This window comes from Phycodurus eques, chromosome 6 (assembly GCF_024500275.1).
Source record: "Phycodurus eques isolate BA_2022a chromosome 6, UOR_Pequ_1.1, whole genome shotgun sequence".
NCBI lineage: Eukaryota > Metazoa > Chordata > Actinopteri > Syngnathiformes > Syngnathidae > Phycodurus > Phycodurus eques.
Window position 1 is genome coordinate 30,273,027 of NC_084530.1, and position 15,515 is coordinate 30,288,541.

The 15,515-nt window shown below is 47.2% G+C and overlaps 1 protein-coding gene across 8 annotated transcripts in view; it reads left to right on the forward strand.

The window, feature by feature from the left end:
• The first annotated feature begins 21 nt into the window (after positions 1-21).
• Positions 22-15,515, forward strand: part of ank2a (ankyrin 2a, neuronal) — a 90,148-nt gene continuing 74,654 nt past the window's right edge. For 7 of the 8 annotated variants that reach the window (XM_061679048.1, XM_061679052.1, XM_061679050.1 and 4 more), the window contains exon 1: positions 9,756-10,479. In XM_061679048.1, the coding sequence (XP_061535032.1) occupies positions 10,354-10,479 (126 nt within the window). In that variant the 5' untranslated portion in view covers positions 9,756-10,353. Of the gene's footprint in view, positions 437-9,755; positions 10,480-15,515 lie in introns of those variants that run through there. The other variant, XM_061679049.1, reaches the window with a different exon arrangement.

The following is a 15,515-nucleotide window of genomic DNA, read 5'->3' on the forward strand; positions in this document are numbered from 1 at the left end:
CCTTTGGGGGAGGGGGGGGGGGAGCGCAACATCGTGTATTTGGATGTGATCTGTTCCAGTTGTCGGTGCGAGGATTCGGGCGTTACTGAACGACCGCGAACGCATCATCGATTCTGCAGCGTTCCGGGGAAGCGAGTCAGAGGCGCGTTCACGTCCACGTCCACAGCAGCACCCTTCGCGCACAGGAAGCGCTCGTTGGCCTTTTCACGCCACGCTCGCGTTTGTCTCGCGCGCGGACGTCCGACCCCGGAGCGCTTCGAGGACCCCCCGCCGCCCGCCGTCGCTCGACTTCCAGCCGCAGCCAGACGGAATGTCCGGCAGCCCCGAAGATGCTCTCTCCGGGGGCGGCGGCTCCGACCTCAAACTGGCCTCTTCCGACAACGCGTCCCCGGAGGGCGTGCAGCCGCCGCCGCTGCACCAGAGCCGGATACGGCAGGTGGGTGTCATCCGCTGCGGGGCGGGGGCGCGCATAGGCGCGCATAGGCGCGGCCGTGTCTTCCGCCCGACGCGGAGCTTGCGATCGCTCGAGAAGAAGCCAAAGGGGCTCCCGCGCCCGCTCCCGCGCTCATTGATGATGGCGACGAGGCCGAGTGTCGACTTGTCAACAACGCGAGGCCCGTCTCGATCCACAACAAGTCAACCTCGTGTCTTATCGAGCCGCAATTATATTGAAAGTCAAAGTCCTGTTAATTGGCCCGGAGAAGCAGGTGTTGATTTGGGGCTGTTTCTCGCGGACACGAATGCGATTTCAGTCACGGCCACTTCACTCGTGCATCATCATTGGGTGGGGCCACTGATGAGATCAACGGACTTGAAAAATGATCCAGGCGTGCGCCACGAAAATTGACAGGCACGTTGCCTGCTGTAGCTAATCAGAAGTAATGAGAAGAAGAATAGCCGTCGGCACCTTTGTGACGTCTGCTCGCATCCTCACCCACCAAAGTGTTTGTGTTGTTGTTGTTGTTGTTGTTGTTGTTGTTTTCTTCGTTGAAATAGTGTGACGCCATAGCAGCAACTCAACACTCATTTATTGGACTTCAGGGGGGGGGGGAATGTTTGCACCTTCGCACCTGAGAGTGTCTTCGGATTTTGGCTTTTGGCTTTTTCGATTGGTTGCCATCACAAAGAGGAGGACAAGCTTTGTTTGAGAAAAGTTGCATTTTGTCTTTTGTCCCGTTCCGATCTACAACGCGCGACGCAAAAGTCAATAAGCTGCTTTTGCCTCCACTTTGCAGACGGGAGCCTTAATGAGCGATCAGGGCAACGACTTTGGGACTCAGCATCCATTCAAATGCCAGTTGACGAAGATGAGGCGCTCAGCACGTCTGCCTCATGGCAGCTGGGAGGTTGGGGGTTTGAATGTGGGCTCTGCCCTTCCTGTGTGCGCTTTGGATGTTCTCCCTGTGCTTTTGTGGGGGTTTCTGCAGTTTCCTTCCACGTTTGGTGTATTGGAGACTCTAAACCGTCGTTAGTTGTGAATTTGCGCAAAGGGTTCCTTGCCCTCGTGCGCCCTCCGACTGGCTGGTGACCAGCCCGAGGTGTGCCCACATCTGGGCCTCGGTCAGCTGGCATAGGTTGCGTGCGGCACGCGCGTGAATGAGCCTGTCCGACACAAGCCGTAGAGCAGATGGCTGGATGAAGAAGTGATGGTTTTTTTTGGTCCCGATGACAATGGCAAGGCTGATTCCTCTTCAATCTGGCCTTGGATGCCCCACATGCGGGGGTGTCAAAGTCCATTTCGTCCATGGCCCGCATCCTCGTTACGGTTTCCTGTTGAAACGGTATAGCTCATGGCTCTGCGACTCTCCGTCGTGTGTTTTTCTGTCCTAAAAATGGATTATTTTTTTTTGTCTGTCTGTTGTCGTACTAGAGCGGCTCCGGCGACAAATTCAAATAAAGATGATTCTGATTCTGAACATCTTACAAATGTCTAAACACCTTATCGTGTGATGACTGATATTCACAATTCCCTGCATTTCGTGAAAATAGCGACAAGCCAATATAACCCGTATCCGCATCCGAATGTTGACTTTTTCCAGAACGGACGACGATCCGTGTTCAGTTCGTCCCATATGTGTTCAAGGGGGTTCTTGCCCAAGCGTGCCTTTGTGGACCTTGCGATGTGTAGCCGGAATCGAGAAGAAGCATAGAATTGACCAACGTGCCGTGATAAGATGAACGCTTTACATTCAAGGGGGATGAAGGGATTTAGTCCAATATCTGATGAATTCATCGATAAAGAGATTTGTCCCCATACTCCACCTCCCCCCCCAAAAAAAAATCTGATTGATGCTCACGCACGTGCTTGCCATGTTCTAGTATATGAAGAAATACAGTTTCTGATTTCATTTTGAAACAAGCGCCAACGTTTTTCTACGATCACACTTTTCGTTACAACAGCTCGTACTGCACGGAAATCACTCCTTACTTCCGATAACGTACTTTGTATTGAATCGTGACTTGGATCCTTTGTGTGATTCAGCCTTCATTTTTCATCCCTTCATCGACTCTTCGTAAGAAAGTCGACGGAGCATCTGCCTGTTTAGATTTGCCTTCAGCCGGCGTCACGTCCCTCGGGTACACGAGCTGTCTACTCGGCTGTTTTGGTGTACTTCATAACTAGCTTGGGTGACCTAGTTATCTATGACGTCATCTTACCCTAACCCTCTCGAGAACGTTTGGAAGGAAGCGTCGTAAATTACGATTAGCCTCATTTGTATGCTTGTTCGAGGGAAGGTTGCTCCTCTCAGCAAACACGCAGTCAAAATACAATTTTAGAAAGACATCAACTGGTCATGGCTGCGAGAGTTCAGGATATACCGGAAGAAAGGCAGAAAAAGAAGATGGCGGAGACGTTCTCGTCCCATAGAAGCCAGGTGCTTTTGGAGCTGGGGCGGCGGGATGCATTTGGATGTGAATTATTCACGATGGCCTTGACAAAGTCCTTCCTGCTGGAGATGAGCAGAAAGATTTGGAGGCGTGGCTTGTCATCAATGGACTTCTTGCGCGTTCGAAGGCTCCCGTCGGAACGCCAGAGCAACCGCGTCGTGTTGACTCAGCCCAAAAGCCATCTATTGGAAACACGAAGTGCTCCTACTTGGTTGTGTCCAACTCTTCTTCTCCGTCTGACTAATTGCCCGACTTCATGAAGCCTTTTCCTGCGTGCGCGCGTGCGCGAGTGTACACTTCACTCAGGGTTCCGGGTATAGCCGCGCACTCGCGCGTGCTTCCCTTTCCGCGATACGTTCGAATCACTTTGTGCCTCAATCCACTTAGCAAGCTGACACCAGATGAGATCAACATTCCGGTGGGAATAGATTCTCTTTTGAATCATTTTGCAGTCGGTCGCAACCATAAATCACATTTTATATTCATATCTCAAATAATCTAAATAATGCGAACGACAATCTTTATATGATTAAACTATGCACCTGGTGAAAAATCGTGAGATGCAGCAGAGGGCCCTATTTGAGGAAAAACGTTATAAGCTTCCTGATAATCTCATTGGCTCACTTTTGCTGACTCGTGATAAGAATATCGTACAGTTGTCAGAATAGAATTTTTCTTGCAATTGGTTGATGAATGTGAAATTCAATGAAGTCGCGCGAAAGAGTCCCATTTTCGATACGAGATTTTGCATTTGCAGCAATTGTCGTTCCCGATTTGGTCTCCGAACTCAACATTCTCCGTCTTTTGAAGATTGCGCGTTTTGCAAGGCTCCCACTTTTGCCGCCAGCTGTTGTAATTCTCCCTTCTTACCGTCGCTGCTTTAAACATCGGCCCAAGGCTGCACGAGGTCGCTTGCTGATGTATTTCTCTCCTTCCATTGTCCCAACACGCACACAACAATATTATACTCCTATTATATTTCCCATTGGGCTCTCGGGGCTGTTCTCGTATTAAGCATGACATCGCGCATGCCCAAAGGACACGCGTTGTACTTCAAAGTCGAATATTAATATCACGGCTACGGCGGCCCGAAGAGAACTCGTGGACATTTTTGACGCTCGCATGTTTTGGATTCTACTGATGTGTTATGCTTGTTATGTTTAACAAGTCATCGATCAGGTGTCGTCTACAGGAAGCGCTGAACAGATCGATCGATGTCAAAATCTGTGTGCTTCGCATATTTGAGACTGCGCGGGACTAAAAAAAAAAAAGGCTGTGAGGTCTGCGGCTCGATGTAGGGAAAGCAATCAGTTAATGCGGCGCTCTGCCTGGAAGGCCGCCGCCGATCCGCCCGCGCGCCGCGGCGCCTCCTTCACTCGACGGCGACACCACTGAAGGGCGTCGTGTCGGTGATAACGTCATCCGTCAGATGTTTGCTGAAAGCGGGCCTTGCGCCTGTCTCGGCTCGACAGGGCCGCTACAGGGCGCGGTCTTTTGGTCTCCCCCCTCCCCGCCGCCGCCAGCCCGCTTTCTCCAGGTGCCTCCATCGAGGTTTCCCCTCGCAGCCTCGTCGCCATGTCGTTACGCGCGGTCCCGTGGGAGTGCGTGTCCCACGTGGTGTTAGATTTGATTGAGTATTTGGTTTCGTGGGAGAGGCTGCTTGCACTCTGCGTGCTTTACGGCCGTGACCTTTGAAAGCTACGGGAGGCCCGAAAAATGACACTGAAATCATATCTGCGAGCGCGTGCATCCATTACTGTCCGTAAACGGGAGCGCGTCGGTTCCTTTCCGACAGCAGACGTCATTAGGAGGCTTGTGTTTTAGACACAACTGATGTTTCCAAGAAGTCATGTCCTAAAAGGGCTCGGCGGTCGATGGCTGACGGTCATCGATCGCTGAGCGTGACATCATCTCTGTAAAAGCCCCGCCTCCTCTTGCAAATTGCCACACCCACTGAAGTGGGGCCATTGTCTGGCTACAAAAGGCTACAAATCCAAGTGTTTTTACGGCCTTTGTTCCACTTTTGGGAATTTTGATGAATTTGGAAAGAAAGAAAGGGGGGGGGGAAAAAAAATCAGCCTTTGTGCAATCCTGACGAATGCACACAAACACTGGTGCAGGGTGGTCACATGACATGTTGCTCTGGAATCAGTCATGTGATGCAGAGTTCAGCTGAAGCGCACCATCAATATCCCGAGGGCACAGAACGAGACGCGTGTCTGTGTGCCAAATCATTGTCTAAAATGTTATCTCGCTTATACAGCGCGTTGGCTTTCGATTGAAACACGCTAAAATGGTGATTCTGTTTCAAAGACCAGTTAGCGTTCCAAGGGAGCATTTTGACTTTGTCGCGCTCTCGCCAGGAGATTCAAATCGCCGAACGCTCGATCGGGAGCTGAAGCCACCGAGTGAGGGGCAGAAAGCAGAAAAAGAGATTATGCTACGTGTCTGGTTGAAGTCCGGCTGAAGGTTTGACCTGAACAAAACGGAATACAATCGTCCGGGCAAATATTTGATGTCAAAAGTTTACATCGCGTAACGTTTTCCTTCGAAACTGAATCGAATGCTCCAAGTCAGGAGCAGACGGGGCCTTGTTTACAGAACACGCATACAGCCGAGTAGAACGTGTGCTGGAACTGAAATAGCCGTTAGCGTTTTGGAAATGACAACAAGGATGTGATGTCAGTCATGTATTATTATTGTTGTTGTTGTTATCATTCTTCTTCTTCTTCTCCCAAATACCATGAATATAATTGACGTTTTGCAGAGATGACGGCATTGCTCAGAGATGCTGGCAAAGGCAGGAAGTGCTTCCACGCCATTTCTACTGCTATGCCGCTTAACCGGGTTAACTGAAAAATGGCGCGACTCCAAGCGAGCCTCTCCTGCCGTGAAATCATGGCTGCAGCATCATGCTGTCAGATCAACCGTGCGTCATAACAAATGATCAATTATCACACACGGCAAAGGTTTTTTCAGGTCTATGTCGTCATTGTGAAGCACACCAACGGGCGTGTTTTCTCCTCGGTGTGCAGGCTGCGGGTTTATTGTAGTTCAGGTCAGAATGAGCTAAAAATAAACCTGCAAGATGCTTAAAGGCACTTGAAGTTAGATTGTTGCTTGGTGACGGAGCGCGCTTTGTGTGCATGTGTGAATGCTTTTGTTGTTTCTTTTAATCGAAAAGGTAGACAGCGGACAGAAAGTGAAGCCCGTCCTAACAGGATGAAGGGCGACATGAAATGACTTGGGGGGGGCAGTTTTTTTCCGATGAATTGAAGAGTCCCGAGCGCGAACGCTTGTTTGTCCGAATGTGCCGCCGCGATTGGCCGCCGATCAGTTCAGCGCCCAAAGTCAGCCGCGATTCGCTCGCGCTCAGCCGGGACCCTCGTGTGGATGAGTGCGATAGAAAACGGATGGATGGCTCTATATTTACAAAAGGGACTGCTCTCCGATGGAACTGTTCAACTGCACTTCGTCGGATGCAATCGGTGCGAACTGCAACCACCGATCAATCCAAACAAAGCGTAATTATCTTTTGTCAAGACACAATTTGTATTGAATCTCATTTTATTGTCCGAGCGTACCCAGTGAGTTTGTATCCTCGGTTTATTACAGAATGTATTCTCCCAAGCGCCTTTATGTGATGATAGCAACGGGAGGGATCAATGAAAGACAATTGATCGGCGCTTGATGCGTACGCACAAAATGTTCCTTGTTTTACTAACACACACGTGAACACAAAGACTATTTCGTATGTTTTGCAGCCTTTTCCTGTTGTTGTTTTCCTTCTGGTCCGTTTTGTTTCACGCAACCTCCCCACCTCCTCCTGAAACTCACATGCGGCAATCGACGGTTAGCGCCCTATTTTAGGATCACTTTACAGGCTAATCGATCTTTTGATTGATTTTCTCATCTTAATGTGGGTCCGAGACGGGCGGTACAGTCACCGTGGCTACATTTGATTGAACTTTAAACTGATTAAGTATTCAAATAACAAGAATAATTCAATAAGAATTGAAAGAAGGGGAAAAAATGGTTACAACACAGGTGGTATGGGTTTGTATTTAAAAAAAAAAAAAAAAAGAATGTTATTATAGGGTATCTGTCTAACCTGATGTACATTTGAACTTTTTCAAAATATGCGCACTCTCGCACACAGTGTATATAAAAAAAAAAATGCTTGAATTAGATGCCACCGGCAGGGGGCGCTGAAGGTGCAGCTGTCGCCCACAGAGAAGTTCTTATCCTTTTGTCGAGTGCAAGTCCAGTTTAGAGTCACTTGCAGATCATCATCAATCAGTTATGCTGGCTGGAGGGATTCAGGACACGAGTGATGACATGTCAGAGTGGAGTGCGTTGACTGAACCTTGTGACAAGCACGCTTGACGACAACGTGAACGCACGCACACGCCCTGTCGCACGCTGTTCCATGAGTTGTGTGGACCGCCGAGGGCGCAATGCAGTTGCGACGCGGGGGCGACTTACTTCCGGGGTTGGAGGGGGGGGGGGGGCGGTGTTGCAGAAGTCTGCGAGTCGCTCTTGCTTGTCCACTGTTGTCCCCCCGCCCTGCAGCCTGAGTGGTATGCGCCATCATCTCTGCTGGCTCATAGAGAGACGACAGTGTGTAGCCAAGTTGACCCTCCTCCTCCTCCTCCTCCGCTCCCCTCTTCCTATTCTTCTCTGATGCATTATTACGTAAAGCATCAAAAGGGGGGGAAATGCTCTCGTATCGCTCAAACTATTGATTTCACTTAGGGCATTAGTGAAGATGGCAAGTCATGTTTAAAAAAAAAAAAAAGGCTCTCTATGCTTTCTTTGGTGGAATCATTGCTATGGCTTCTGCTTCTTTTGCGATGAGCAACAATTTCGAGTGACTGTTCTCACCGAGGCCTTCGAAGAAGCTGATTCAGCACAAAATTCACCTCAAAGGCGAGGCCCAGAAGCAGTCTTCTTTCAGACCGCCGCTAGGGGGCGTCATTTCGAGCACATTGGACACCACTGTGACAGGGGAACCTTTTCCAGCTGACACCCTGGACCGCTGACTCGTGCATCGCACGGTCGACACATTTAAACAAACATCCCATCGCTCTCGCTTCCACCAATGTGGACACTTTCGCGTCGTCAATTAGCCAGACGGGAATGTTTTGGGAACGCGGGAGGCAGCCTCAGCACCCAGGGAAAACCCACACAAGCACCAAACAAACCCATACAAACGCCACATACACACAGTAAAGCACCAGTTCGGATTCTTTTACTATGCAAAAAAAAAAAAAAAAAACTGTTTTGCAAAGGCTGCAAAATGGAGTTTTCAGTTTGTAAATGTAACTTTTTTCTACAACTTCCTGGCTACCTTTTTTTAAATGTTTCACCCCATTTTTCATTCTTCCAATTAAATTTAGTGGGTGCACCACAAAGTTATCTTTTTCAATAGATATTGATACAAATGATCGACAAATCACTTAGATTGTTCAAAATGAAAATGGAAAATATCCCTTTCAAATCTTCTCCAATTTTAATGCAATTAGGTTTGTGGATAAAAGATTAAAACAATAACTCCATCTTGCACATATGGCAGCAATTAAAATCCCGTTCTATCAAATCTCATTGGATTAGATTTTGATGATCTCCATTACATTTGGTTTCCTTGGATACAAAACAAATTGTGAATTTGCATTAAAAGAAATGACCGTTGAACCGTCTTCAATTTTTGCAGGTGACAAATGTTACCAAACGTTAAATGCGGTGATGGAAGGCTACCTGAAGTAAGAGCTCCTTTCAACGTTATTTCTCTTCCTTTCACCCTCAGAAATAAAACAAAAAGTGGGTGGGGGAGTAAAAATAACAGTAACGCATTTTATTATGGCGAACCATACAATAAAACTGTCAAATCGAGGTATAAAAATTAAGAACACCCGAAAAAAAATCCGCACCGTGAAAACAAGACGAGGGGGTCCCGTATGACACACCATTGTCACAGATGTGTTTTGAATTTGGCTTTGAAGAGAGAAATGCGCAGGTCAGAAGGTCAGAAGGTCAGACGAGGGGAGCCGAGCCAATGAAGCGTCTGCGGCGGGACGGTCGAGTGGTGAGAAGCGACGGCGATCTTTATAAAATGGCCGACGGGCGACCTTACGGTCGGCCTGGAGGACTTTCAAGAGGATTCCAAACTGGACCGGCAGCCGAAACTGCCGTGGAAGGATGGCGCTCTTGTAACGAGAGGAGGAATTATTGGGGACGTCATTCGGGATGAGTCTCACACACACACACACACACACCACTGAGACGCTCTCTCTCACACACACACACACACACACACACAACTGAAACACTTTCACATGCGCTACTCAAACACACTCTTTTTTTCAGTTTTTTCTTTTTTTTATTTATTTTTTTGCTCACATACACAACTGAAATGCTCTCACACACTACTGACACGATCTCACACAAACACTACTGAAACACTGTCTCTCACACACACACCCAAACACACACGCACACACTATGCACATTACTCAAATGCTCTCATACATCATACTGAACTGAACATCATGCAGACTGGAATGCGCGTTTCAATATCGTGTGTGAGAGCGTTTGAGTATTGTGTGTGAGAAAAAAAATGCAGGTGCGTGTGTGAGACCGTTTCAATTGTGCGTGCGTGCATGTGTGTGTTAGAGCATAATCCTGAACTATGTCCCTGACGGCCCCGCTCAATAAAATTATTATCATTTCAACTATTAATATTTTGGGCTTCTCATGCCAAAGTGTAAGGATTTAAAAAAATTTTTTGAGTGTGTGTATTTTTGAGACAACAGTGGAGAGATTAGCTTTGGCTGTAGCTGCAGTTTGACTGTTGGCTTGCAGCTGCGCTAAACCTCTTACACGCCGAACGTTGTAACGCACATACAAACAAACACTCATCATGCACGCGCGCGCACACTAATGCATTACAGAACACATGTGCTAAAGCCACATCTGTTCGCACGGGGAAGCGTTTGCATGTACCGTGCATCTGGACTGGGTCGTATCCTGCGTGTGAGGATAAATAATGACTGAATGGATGAGTCTTACTGTCATCATTCACCACCCGTTTCTGTCACGATGTCCACACAAATGCCTGATTTGCGTTCCATATAAGTGGATGTGTGAGTGTGTGTGTGTGTGCGTGTGTGATCCCGTGGGAGCGAGCGTCTTCATTTTCCTCCCATCAGTGTGGCGATGAAAGTGAAGGATGAGAGGAGTTTTTGTGGGATATTCCAGGAAGGGTCATTTTTGGAGGCATTTCACTCTCGGGATTTTTTTTCTTTCAGATCCAACTCAGATTAATTTACATCGGAAAACTTCAATGTCCAAATACTTGTGTAAAGTGCATGTTACTGGAACTTACTGCCACCTGGCAGGCAGTTGAGAGGCCCCCCCCCATATCGATTGATCGGCGGAGACAGTCCGAGTTAGGAAGTTGCGGTCATGGCCCATGCTGCTGCCCACTTGAAGAAGGCGCGCGAGATCGAGCTTCATCCGGAGTACAAGGCGCTGCAGAAAGAACGCGAGAGGCGACGGCGCCAGCGGGAGAGAGCCGAGCGAAAGCGGCAGGTAAAACACATTTGTCGCAGCGCCGAGTCCAACTGCTTGTTCCAGTGGCCACGAAAAGCCAATGGTGTCGCTCGACTCGTGGTAGACCGAGATGTTTTTTTTTTTTTAGGGCCGATACCGATTATTAGCCAAAGAGGCTGATAACTGATATTTGTTGGAGGTAATATGGAAAATATTGGCATCTAAATTTGGAATCATACAAACTCCAACACTTGGTTTCAATGCCTTTAAGCACATCTCGTTATCTATCATCCATGTTGAATAATTGCAGGAATTAACATCCTTATTATGTTAATTATTGTCGTTTCTTTGTGTTTGTGTTAGCAGGACTTTGTTGAATGTGTACTTTATTTAGCTGTCACGTTCATGGTTGATTTGTGTTGCACAGTTGTTGTTGTTTTTTGAGAAAGCGTACGTGTACAGTAAATTTGCTTACTCCAAGTAACTACCGGCATATATTCTTCTACTACCGTTTGCCCTTTCTTTTAATTTCTCTTGCAGAGGCTTTTCCTTTTTTTGGAAGAAATGTTGCTTAATGTCAGATTCCTTACTTTATTCATCATCATGCGGGAGGTGGCCAGTTGCAGAAAGCTGATCTGAGATAAGATGATTTTATTAAAAAATCTGTCTCTCATGCAAAACAATCAGCAATCAGGAAATGGGGCATAATTTGAACTAACGTACACTACAGTTAAGCTTGCATTTTACTGCAATACAGTTGAAATACTTCGGTATTAGCATAGACGGAGGAAGAGTGTGTATAATCCAGTGTCCGTCTTTAGGTGACTGACAAATCCTCGACAGCAGTACAGATTACAATCAATCAAGTCAATCTTCGTTTGGAATTCTCTTCAGTCGGTGGGCACACATTTGTGCGCACGTGTCTCCATATGCCAAGATGACCGCGATCAACCAGGCTTAAAGTAACCCAACCGAGCCAAATTGAAATTGACCATTATTTTTCAGTTTTCCGTTTTCTGATCTCAAAGGCGCTGTGGCAAATTCACTGACGAAACCAGAAGCTTGGGGTGAGCAGCACTCAGCCTGGTGAGTCGACTATTTGCGCCCCTAACCTGTGGACCTCGCGCGTTCCTTCGCAAAACGAAATCGGCGCCGGCATTACGCTTGGCCGTGGCGTTGTGGGTCTTTCTGTCTTTTAAACGTACAGTGAATATTCGTGAATATTCACCGCATATTCACGGTTCAGCATTGGTGAATTTGTATATTCGCAGAATGCCTTTGCAGGCTTTTTTCCGTAGTCACAGAAAACTTGAATCCATTAAGAATAATTGAATAAGGCTATGTTCACACTACAGGCCAATTCCGATACTTCTGCACATACGTTGACCCATCTGATTTTTTTTCATGTCAATGTGCACAGCACAGTTACGATTTTTTTCCAAATCTTACCCAGACCTCTTTAGATAAATCAGATATGTATCCAATGCGACGAGGGGCTGCATTTACTCCCGTAAGCACACTGCGCCACGTGACGTCGTGTTTTGTGTGCTTGTGTGCCACTTCAAGGACGCATTCGGTTCACATTAGAAGTCGTTTTTGTAATGTGAATGACTGCAGAAAAAGATCGCATTTAACAAAAAAATCTCAATTTGGCGCCATGTGAACGAAGCCCAAATGACTGAATTTTCATTTATGTAACATGGCTTCTTGAGAGTTGACATGCCAGAAGCATGACGTTGATGCTTTATGATCCTCTTAGTTTTAAGTGCTTTGCTGCCATCTTGTGGTATTGATCTACAATTAGAAAGGGGCGTTGATTATTTGCATACTGTGCTTTCAGTATTGGCAGCAGGGCTATGCCGCAAATAGCGAGGATTCACTATAATGTAGTCAGTCTGACCTCAGACGCCAAAGATCTCATAGCTACGGCCATGATGGACTCCAGGGACATTTAAAGAGTAAGGGGACATACTTGAGGTAGTTTCGGTGAAGCCATATCATAATTTCTATTGCTGTAGTGGAAGCAAATTCCATCCATTTTACTTCTGGCACAAAATGTCTACAACAGTCAGTTAAGGCCAAGCATTTTTCATACCTGGGTCAAATTTTGAAATGACCCGTGTCAAAACACTGTAATATGTTTAGATAATACATTTTGTTTTAAAGCCCCTTGATAGTCACATTTCTCAAACTTATTCAAGCCTTTCTCAACACAGGGAAATAAAATATTATGATTGTGTGGTCAATTAGGATGCTCAAAGTTAGACCGTTGCCAGAATTCTTCTTTAATTCTCCAAAAGATTGTTTAGCCTCAAAGCTGTATGAAAATTTAACTTATAATTCATATTTTGTTATATTATGTTCCGTTCAATATATAGTGGTAGGGGAGAGTGTGGCTTGACAACATAGGATGGTGGTGTGTAAGATGACTCTGGTGGCGGGGAGGAAGATTAGGCAGAGCAGAGAACCATGTGGCAGAAGCTGAGACAGGACGAGTGTTGTGCAGCTTTTCGGGAAGAGGTGAGGCAGGCTCTCGGTGGACGGGAGGAGCTTCCAGAAGACTGGACCACTGCAGCTAAGGTCATCCGAGAGGCAGGCAGGAGAGTACTTGGTGTATCTCCTGGCAGGAAATGAGAGAAGGAGACTTGGTGGTGGAACCTCACAGTACAGGAAATCATACAAGGAAAAAGGTTAGCGAAGAAGAAGTGGAACACCGAGAGGACCGAGGAGAGGCGAAAGGAATACATTGAGATGGGACACAGGGCAAAGGTAGAGGTGGCAAAGGCCAAACAAGAGGGATATGATGACATGCCAGGTTGGACACTAAAGAAGGAGAAAAGGATCTATACAGGCTGGCCAGACAGAGGGATAGAGATGGGAAGGATGTGCAGCAGGTTAGAGTGAATAAGGATAGATGGAAATATGTTGACTGGCGCCAGCAGTGTGCTAGATAGATGGAAAGAATACGTCGAGGAGTTGATGAATGAGGTAAATGAGAGAGAAGAGGCAAGTGTGGTGGACCAGGAAGTGGCAATGATTAGTAAGGGGGAATTTGGAAAGGCATTCAAGAGGATGAAAAATGGAAAGGCAGTTGGTCCTGATGACAGGGAGAATAGATAGCGAGGGTGGAGGACTTGAAATACTTGGGGTCTGCCTTCCAGAGCAATGGTGAGGAAGTGAAGAAACGGGTCCAAGCAGGTTGGAACGAGTAGAGAAAGGTGTCAGGTGTGTTATGTGACCGAAGAGTCTCTGCTAGGATGAAGGGCAACGTTTAGAAAACAGTGGTGAGGCCAACCATGATGGACGGATTAGAGACAGTGGCACTGAAGAGACGACAGGAAGCAGAGCTGGAGGTGGCGGAAATGAAGATGTTGAGGTTCGCTCTCGGAGTGACCAGGTTGGATAAAATTAGAAAGGAGCTCATCAGAGGGACAGCCAAGGTTCGATTTTTTGGAGACAAAGTTAGAGAGAGCGGACTTGGATGGTTTGGACACGTCCAGAGGAGAAATAGTGAGTATATTGGTAGAAGGATGATGAGGATGGAGCTGCCAGGCAAGAGAGCGAGAGGAAGACCAAAGAGAAGGTTGATGGATGTCGTGAGGGAAGACATGACGGCAGTTGGTGTTCGAGAGGAGGATGCAGGAGATAGGCTTACGTGGAAAAGGAGGACGCGCTGTGGCGACCCCTCACGGGACGAGCCCAAGGGAAAAGAAGTAGAAGAAGAAGAAGATGTTCCGTTCAGTATGTCTAAGATAACATATTGCGTAATTCTCCACCAGAAGATACCAGTTCAACATATGCAAAATAGAACTCCAATAACTCCACGTTTAGCTGGGGTGTGAATAATTTGGTGTTTCACTGTAAACGCAAATGTGTACATTAATTACGCATTCAAACCTGAAACAGGCCTCACAACAGGTACATCCGACCTGCAGTGGCTTTCCATCAGATTTCCAAAATAGTGAAACGTGACCTGAGTGATTTGTCCAGGCGTGACCTCCTGATTTTGACGTTCCTGAAGAGTAGTCGCAGAGTTCAGGTCGAGCCCGACTGTCGTGCAGCCGACTCTGGGCACGCACGATGGCGGAAGTGATGGCCCGGACGGTAAAAATAACCAAGGCGGGAGAGTTGACAGTTGTTATCATGCTGACAGGGAGGAGGCTGGACTGTGGGCCTTGGCGAGGACTCGGGAAAGGGGAGGCCGAAGGGGACAGAGTGATGTTATGAGCCAAAACAGTGGCTGAGATTCAACATGAAGCAACGGCGGACACGTTTAATGGCCCGTAGGATTCATCCACCGTTTGAAGTGTCCGGAAATCGGGCTCGAGTGGGAAGACTCGGACGGAGGGATCCCTCATCAAGCCGCTTCTGGTCTCAGTTTCCAGGTTGAGCAGTGACTTTTCGACCACATTTGGTCATCATGGGCAACGCAACAACTTGTATGGCCTGCCGATCAGATCCAATTTTAAAAACAACTTGGAGTGAAAAAGATTTGCGCGAGCTGTATGGAGCATCCGGATCTAATGATTTACTGGTGAGAGACCCGGAGGTTCTGCTTCTGCAACGTCGTGCTTTTTTTCCACACTAATTTGGTATTTTCCCTGATTCAAAATGGATCTTTTACATGAAAGTGTGTTGTGACATCTCACGCCAGAGAGACGGCCCTTCTTCCTGCACAGGGGGGTGTGGCTTGAACCCGCACGTGATTGGGACTTTGAGTCTGATGTGCTGAGAGTTATCCTGCATATTTTGCGTCATATAATTTGTATATTGAGGGCCGTGTCAATGTAATTAATGTGAAGCACATCACATGAAGCTGAAGAAGAACCCAAATTAAACTAACCTGCAGAAGAAGTAAGGAACAATTCGATACAGTTTTGCACCCAGCTACGGACATGCTGAAGGTGAACAAAACTCGAGTCAGAGAATCATGTCATAAAATATAAACATTGTGTCATTTCACTCTGTTTTTCGACTTCACGGAAAGTGGCCTGGCTGCTCCACCAATATTACAGAGCACTAAAGTACGCGATCCGGGGTTGCCGCAGAAATTGCACGTCGGCTACGCGCTTTCA